At 54.4% G+C, this 8286-nt stretch overlaps 1 protein-coding gene across 2 annotated transcripts; it reads right to left on the bottom strand.

Annotated features, from left to right (window-relative positions):
* Positions 1 to 3685: 3685 nt before the first annotated feature.
* On the bottom strand, positions 3686 to 6803 carry FOXI1 (forkhead box I1). Of its 2 annotated transcripts, none has more exons than XM_055554781.1 (2): positions 6227 to 6803; positions 3686 to 4590 (listed from the first exon to the last, which is right to left on the bottom strand). In XM_055554781.1, exons 1-2 carry the CDS (start codon positions 6801 to 6803, stop codon positions 4028 to 4030), a joined length of 1140 nt encoding a protein of 379 aa, XP_055410756.1. In that variant the 3' UTR covers positions 3686 to 4027. The 2 variants fall into 2 exon arrangements, with proteins under 2 accessions (XP_055410756.1, XP_055410757.1); XM_055554782.1 differs by having other exon boundaries at positions 3686 to 4308.
* Between the last annotated feature and the right edge of the window lie 1483 nt (positions 6804 to 8286).

The raw sequence follows: 8286 nt of genomic DNA, 5'->3' as shown, positions 1-8286 counted from the left end.
GTAGACAGCTTACAGTTGAGTTCTCCTCTTTAATTAACCCCACAAATCTCTGCCACTTCACTGCAATGTTCAGTTCATTAACAGTTAATATAGTTGCTGATTTGACTGGATTTGATCTATTATTTTATCTTTCCTCTTCTGTTTGCTTAAGTTTTTCAGGTGTTTTGCAGTTTCTGTATTTTAAAGAATTATTTGAATATTTTTAAAGGCTCCATTTTAGTTTATCTATTGGCATTTTATTTCCACTTCTTTGCATTATTTTGCATTATTTGCTCTAGAGATTATAATGACTTCCTTAACTTCCCTTAACAGTCTATTTAGAATTAAGGTTGTACCGCTTTTACAAATTATGCAGGAAAAAAACCCTTGTACTTATATAGATCCATTTACCACAAAACCCTATTCCCTACAGTAAAGTTCCCATTTGAAAATCTATATACACCTACATACATTTTAGACTCTACAAGACAATGTTACAGGTTTTTTTTTTTTTTTTAAACCGTCTTGGGTGTTTTAAATAAATTAGGAAGAGAAAAAAACTTTAATAATATTTGCCCAGAATTTTTATCGTCTCTGATGTTCCTCATCCCTTTTGAAAGATCTGAGTTCCCAGTGTTATTGTTTCCCTTCAGTCTCAACAGTTTCGTCGAGTTCAGCTCTGCAGGTGACAAATCTCCTTGGTCTCCTTTTATTTGAAAATGCTTTGTGTTAGCTCGTTTTAACCATCCTTCAGCTCCTGTCGCACCTCTTCCATGCAGCCTTCCTGGGGTCTCTAGCACACAGGAAGCCCGGTTCTCAGAACTTTTATTGGTGCTGGAGGACATGTCTTTAACGTAGAGCCAAACTGTAGGAGGCTGAGAAGTCCACAGTCCACCCGCAGGACTGAGTGCTTGTGGATGACCAGTCCTCTTTCCTCCCCGCCTCCTTCCCTTACCCTCTCTTTCTTCCTTCCCTCCCTCCCTCCAGATCCCATTTCTTCTCAGAGGAAGAGAAGCAAAAGAGGGCAAGAAGCAGAATGCAGCCACTGACTGGGGAGCCCCCCGTTTGACCGGGTCCCACCCCAGCAGCGCACACTGCCCTCCGAGAGCTGCTGGTGCTGCCAACAGGAATGGCTCAGTCACAGACAGGAGTTGCCAGCGCCCTGCAGACACTCCCTTTACTGCCGTGCCCGTTACCTTCTGGGCCGAGGAGGATGGGGGCCGAGGACTGTGGTCCTCAGTCCTCAACATCCGCCTCCCTCCCAGGGGCGAGGCTGGGCTCTGTTTGGGCCCCTTCACAGGTGGGGCCTTGCCCAGAGTGCACGCCTCGCAGACCCATTGTAGGGGAGGAGAGAGGCTGGAAGAGCGGGCCCGGAGCTTATTCGTGGAGACCCCAGACTTTGGGCATATTTGGTGGCAGTGGAATCTAGCGTGATGAAGCATCCTAGTCTGGGCTTCAGGGACCTGCATTCCAACTCCGCCTCTGACTCCATCTCCCTGGAGACGTTTGTGGAGTCCCCGCCTCTCCCAGCCTCTGGTGTCCATTATCTTGAGCAAGGGGTCAGCTTGTTCCAAGTGTGTTTGTTTTACGGTCTGAAACTGTATCCCTTCCCTTTACCTCCTCAGCCAGGACTGCCTCTGCCTCTCCTGCCCGGAGAATTCTGCCTCTCTGTGGAAAAGGATTCCCCAGGGAAAATATGAGCAGTTTTTAAGGAGGCCAGCTTTTCCCTTACTTCATTTTTCCTGGTTTGCTCACTCATGGTAAGTCCAGGGCTCCCCAGCACCAGGTGCAGCGGAGAAGTTTCAGCCATGGCATCGATGGTCTGTACTGAATCCTGGCTGTGGGTCCTTGACCAAGTACAGAATCTCTCTAAGGCTCCGTTTTCTCATCCGTACAATGGAGATAATAGTATTGATTGTAGTGGGCTATTTGGAGGATTAGATGCAATAAGGCAGTTCAAGTCCCAACACGGTGCCTGTCACACAGTAAACTTACAGTGAATACTTTTATTATTATTATCATCAACAGCATTATTTACCACCTCCTCTAACTCTAGGCCTCCCTGGTGGCTCAGGCAGTAAAAGAATCTTCCTGCAGTGCAGGAGACCCAGGTTGGATACCTGGATTGGGAAGATCCCCTAGAGAAGGGAATGACAACCCACTCCAGTATTCTTGCCTAGAGAATTTCATGGACAGAGGATTACAGGCTAGAGTCCATGGGGTTACAAAGAGTCCAGACATGACAGAGCAACAGACACTTTCTCTTACTCCAGGGGAAGACAGCCTCCCAGAGTCTGAGAAAGCCACTTGGCATGGCTTGATTCAAGCACGTCTGAGGAGGTCTCTCCAACTAGAAGACCTCCAGCTTCTGTGCGCAAGTCCTCTAGCAGTCACTGTGCCAGGCACCCAAGTGACTCACTAGGGTCTGTACATGTGAACCGTTGTGAGTTCAAAAGCTCCCTCTGCACAGCACTTGAGCCAGTGCCTGCCGACAGCCCTCAGTCAACTGTAGCCAACAGGACTGTTGTCACTGCCTAACTAGGGAGCCACCTCCGAGGCTGCGCTACAGCGTGATGAGGTGCAGGGTCAGTAGACATGGGCAGGGGCTGGCTGAGGACTTGAGGAAATTTGCTCGACCACTCTGACCCTCAACTTCCTCGTCTGTGTAGTGATGGGGTTAGTTCCACTCCCTGCACAGGGCTGTTGGGGGTGGGGTTATGTGATCATAATGCCGGGGTGATGACTGCATGAGCTGTAATCCTAGGCCAGATTTTGAGTCCCACAAGCTCCCCTCTTTTTCTGAGGAGCTTTGTCTTGTCCCTAAGTCAGTGTGGAGGAGGGAAAGAGACTGACACCTGTGCTTTCTCCACCTCCTGTCCCCAAAGCCTTTAGCTCCAGGCTGCACTTGGCTCCATATTGAGTCAACTCAATAGACGGGAAAGCTCACAAGGAAGGGACACATGTAGTTTTTTTTTTTTTTTTTTTAATTAAAAAGAACATAAGAAAACAAAATCACTTTCCAGGGTGTGCTGCGATGCAGCATCACTGGTATATAAAGCATGTACAAAAACAGGAAAAAGATCCCATGAGCTGCCCGCGTGGACCCCTCTGTGGCGGTCTGAAGCCCCTCCTGGGCTATGAAAAAGGAATCACTGATTCGCCCTTGTTTTTCTTGGAAGACTCAGCCACCTCCAGCTCACTGGTCCATGACGTGCACACAGGAAGTTGGGCTTTACAAGATTTTGCCAGTGGGTGGAGCAGGGGTGAGAGTTTGAGGTGCACACTCCTCCCTTCCCTGCCCGGCTCTGGGTCTATGGGGCCGGGGAGGCAATCTCCCTCTGTGGGGGGAGGTTAGGCACACTGTCCAGCAGGGGCAGGGATCTGGGCTCCTCCCTTGAGCAGTAGCGAAAGGAGTGTTGGCAGGTAAGCTGGGGGCCACAGAGTAAAGGCCTGGACCAAGATGAGATGTACCCGGGCTGGTACTAAATGTGACGGCTGGCTGGAAGGCAGTGGAGAGATTTTGATGTGTTTGCCATCATCAATTCATCACACTGACTTTCCTTGTCTGCTCAACCAATCCCTCCATTCCTGCCTCTGTTGGCCCAAACTTTGAGGGGAGTCACCAGAACCTGCACGTGACTCCCTGCCCCACCACTTCCTAGTTTGCATGACTCTGGGAAAGTGACTTAACTTCCTCGAGCCTCAGTTTTCTCATCTGTTAAATGGGTAGATTCATATGACTCTCACAAGGTGGCTGGAAATAGAAAGTGAAATCATACCTTCAAAGAACCTCATACAGCACCTAGCACAGAAGTGCTCAATAAATGGCCAGGGTGGTTACTGTCATGCAGGCACCAACATTTCCACTGCAAAGTTGGTTGGGCAGTATGGGTGGATATGTGATACACACAAGGTTTATACAATGTTCCAGAAAAAAGATGAACTCCTCTGAGCCTCCTGTGTGTGCCTGGGCGATTCAGAGGTCTGGAGCAGTGGCATGGAGGACCCCGGCATGTCTGTCGGGCCTGGCTCAGGAGCTGCTCCGTTTCTAGACCTCAGTGCCCTCCCTGGGGTAGAGGACGCTGTTCGTGCTGATGCTCCCATAGAAGGGGGGGCTGAACTGGTTGAGGACAGAGCCCCCATAGCCCAGAGCGTTGCTGGGCATGGGGCTGGCCCACTCGCCCCCACCTGCGGGGCCACTGATGTTGGTGAGGGGGGTGTAGGAGCTGAAGCTCAGCGAGTTCTGCCCCCCCTTGTCAGCGGGCTCCAGGCTCAGTCCCGGCGTGGTGGCCGTGGGGCGGCTCACAGGGCTCGGCCCGCTCACATAGGCTGACATGGTGGAGAGGAAGCTGCTGAGGCATGGGGTGCCTGGCGGGGGTGGCGTTGGCCGCTTCTCCGGGGAGCCGGTGGGGCCCGGTGCAGCACCGTCCAAGATGTCCTGGGCCTCTGCGGTCTCGGGGCTGCCTGCCAGGAGACCAGCCTCTGTTTTCTCTGAGACCATGGAGCCCGCGCTGGAGGAGACATCTGATTTTCTCTTCCTCTTCCTGCGGAAATTTCCATTGTCGAACATCTTCTCGCAGTTGGGGTCCAGGGTCCAGTAATTCCCTTTGCCTGGCACAAGAGTGGGAGAGGGTAAGTACAGAGATGGAGCCGATACTTTGCTTCTGTTCCTCCTTGTTTGTCATAAGCTAAAACCAAAGGTAACAGATGCAGAAAGGCAGAGAAGAGGAATGCCACAGACTCACCATGCATCACACCACACAGATCTTTACTCAAGCACCCACCTCACTCCTCAGCACTCTTGGAGTACAGAGTGAGGCCTGAGCCATGAAGGAATTTACTGTGTGGGCTCTTCAAGAGGTTCGAGTACTGGGGCTGAGGCAAGGGAGGGGCTTCTTCCAATGCTGATGGGAAAGAGAACTCAGGGAGAAACAGAGGGCTTTCTGAAGGTCCTGAGCATGAACTCCAAGGGTGGACTTGAGTCCCAGCTTCAGACTGGGGACCTGGGGCGGGCCTGGGTTTCCTAGTGTGAGAAGTGGGCCCCCTGGACCTGCCCCTTCTTCCTCAGGCTGGCTGTGAGAGAGGGCTAATGCTACACGTGTGAAAGGGATTTGTGCCCGAGAGGGACAATCTGAACCGTGCCTTCCACATCTTCAGCTGAAGGGAGAACGCTCACGTTCCTCTGTAGGACCAACAGTCCTGCCCTCACGACCCTCAGAGCGGGTGGGAGTGGGATTCTTCTGAGAGGTATGCTGGCTTCCTATGGTGTGACAGGAGTGCACTTTAATTCTGGGAAATGGATACACGAGCATTCAATATATTACTCTCTGTGCATCTCTATGGGCTTCCCTGGTGGCTCAGACAGTGAAGAATCCATCTGTGATGCCAGAGACCTGCGTTTGATTCCTGGGTTGGGAAGATCCCCTGGAGAAGGAAGATCACTGGGAGAAGGCAACCCACTCCAGCATTCTTGGCAGGAAAATGCCATGGACAGAGAAGCCTGGTGGGCTACAGTCCCTGGGGTCGTAAAAAGTCTGGCACGACTGAGTGACTAAGCACACACCTGTCTCTAAGTTCTAGAAACTGCTCGTTATAAAGGAACAGCTCACACCCTGGTGTGAGAGGGACCTCCATTCAGACGCTTGCTCACTCACAGTCACATCCTTCTGTGTCACCCTAGGCAGGGTGCTTCACCTCTGGCTGTTATTTTCCTCAGCTTATAAAGTGAGGATAATAAGAGCCACCCTGCAGGGCTTGATTAAAGGAGGCAGGCGGCGTAATGTGGCCCCGAGTGGTTGTCCCACGGATGTCTGGTCCCTCCCCAGCGGGCCTGGAGCGCACGTGGCTTTGTGTGGTTCCAGCAGTCACCACGCCCACCCCCACAGGAGCCTCTGCACGCTGGATGCTGGGGTCTGAATCAATGGTTACAGTCACTGCAGTCCATGGAGCTTATGTCAGCACCAAACCCCTCGAGTGCGTCATCTCATGAGCCCACTGCCCACAAGCCTGGCAGAGCGACTATTACCCTGGTCCTGTTTTTCAGATGGGAAAACCGAGGCTCAGAGGTCACTCAGAGGTCAGCGGCACATCTGCCTGCAGGGTCCACCTTTGCAGCTGACTCCTTCTGCCCACCACCCCTCCACCCCGGGCCTCGGGGTGGGGCAGGACCCTTCAGGGCTTCCTAGAATGGTGTGCCAGGAGGACTGAGCCTTCCTGGGGGATGACCCTGCACCCACGGCCCCCTTACCTGGGTCGTCCTCATCGCGGGGCACCTTCTTGAAGCAGTCGTTGAGAGACAGGTTGTGGCGGATGGAGTTCTGCCAGCCAGCCTTGCTCTTGTTGTAGAAGGGGAAGTTGTCGGCCACGTACTGGTAGATCTGGCTGAGGGTGAGGCGCTTGTCGGGCGCCCCGTGGATGGCCATAGCAATGAGCGCCGAGTAGGAGTAGGGCGGCCGCACTAGCTTCATCAGCTCCTCCTGCGAGGGGAGCGGCAGCCAGCCCAGGTCACCAGCCCCTAGCGTGGGCATGCCGGCGGGCAGCAGCTGCCTCTGCATGCCGCCGTAGGCCTGGGGCAGGAAGGGGCTGCCGCCTGGCAGGTAGGGTGGCGGGGTCACGGCCGGCCCGTTGAGCCAGAGGTAGGGGTTGGGGGCAGCCCCATACTCCCCGCCACCCTCGAAGGAGGGGGGCCGCTGCGGGCTGGGTGCGCCCTGGGGGTGGAAGAAGTTCTCGTAGTAAAGGTTCATCTCGGGGGGCTCCTGGCCGAGGCTGGGGAACTGGGGGCTGCAGCGGGGCGGGGAGGGCGCCGGGAGGTCGAAGGAGCTCATGCTGGGCCGGGCTGGCCGCCTCCACCTGCTGGGAGCTGGCCCTGCCAGGTGCGGGCAGGCCGCGCTTATACTGGCCAGCCCCACCCCGGGGCGTCGCCGCCGGCCCGCCCCTCTCTCCTCCCCCGGGTCGCCCGAGGGCCCTTCCCCGCGGCCACGGCCACGACGGGCCCGCAGGACACGCTCGGCCGGCTTCCCGGCTGCTAGCAGCCAGGACACGGGCGCGGAGCCCCTCCCTCTTTCCTTCCTTCCGCTGCTGTCTCCCCTCTGTTTGTCTCCTCATCACCTGCCCCTGTTCCTCCTCCTGTCTCTCTGCTGCCCTTTCCCCTTCCTCTCCTGAACTGTCTGCCCTCCTGCTTTCTTGGGCTCTCCTGCTGTCCTCTCTGCAAATCACTCTTGTTCCTTCCCTTCTCTCTGGCATGGAGCTGTCCGAGATTCCCTCCCTGGCAGTCCCTGTCTCTCTGAGCTTGTTTCCAGGTCTTTCTACCTCTGTCTCCTCCTGCTCAAGTCCTCACCATCTCTGCTTCTCCCCTGCTTCCTTTTGCTGTCCGTGTCTGTCTGTCTGTCTCACATCATCTCTGTGTCTCTTCCCCTTCCCCTCTGTCTCCCTCTTCTTCGCATCCTGACCCCTCACCCAGACTGGAGGAGACACTTCATCAGAAGCCACAGTCTGAGGTCTTTTGAAGTGAAGACACGTTTTCTGGAGTTTCCAGGAGAGAAGCTGGCACTGGAGAAACAGAAGAGCCTCTGGCCAGGTTCAAAAAGGGCAGTCAATTATGGGTGACCTCCTTACACACACACACACACACACACACACACACACACACACACACAGAGGAAGACCTGGGGATTCTCCCAGAGCAGCAGCAAGGCTCATAAAAATAACAACAAAAGGAAGAGGATATGAATGGGACTGCAGGAGAAAGTGAGAGAGAACTTGTATTCTCCTGGTTTCTTTCTGGCTGCAGGGACAGAGCAGGCTCTGGTTCCTTATCTGATCCAAGTCCTTTCGTGTTTCAGCTTGCAGAGTCCCCCAGGACCCAGGGGCTGAGGCCAGGAGGAGAACCTTCTTTGGGTCATTCTTCCCCAGCCTGCTCCGCCTCGGGCTCCAGAAGCAGGGGCCCCGTCCACACTGGTTCCTCTGCGCCTTGTGGTCAGTCCGTCCACCTCCCTGGGCCTCATTCTCCATCTGGTGCTTGAAGGCGACTTGTCTCAGCTGCCCCTTCACCCCGGGGCAGGCCCTCAGCTTGGGGAGTGAGTGGGTTCCCCTTCTCAGAGCGCAACGAGCTTCCCCTGAGCAGGTTCTAGCAGCACCTGGAGACTTCTCTCTGGGGTCAGAAATGGGAGAAAATCTCATGTCAATCTCTCTGGTCACCACCTCCCTCCGGCCCTCCTGCCTCTACTTCCTTCTCAAGACTCTTTCAACTTCCTCTCTCTTCCTGCAGACCCCACATGTCTCCAAGGCCAAAGAGAAAGCTTCTTTGCT

This window comes from Bubalus kerabau, chromosome 18 (assembly GCF_029407905.1).
Source record: "Bubalus kerabau isolate K-KA32 ecotype Philippines breed swamp buffalo chromosome 18, PCC_UOA_SB_1v2, whole genome shotgun sequence".
NCBI classification, from domain to species: domain Eukaryota; kingdom Metazoa; phylum Chordata; class Mammalia; order Artiodactyla; family Bovidae; genus Bubalus; species Bubalus kerabau.
Note: the sequence above shows the minus strand (reverse complement) of the source record. Positions and strands in the feature narration are given on the sequence as shown.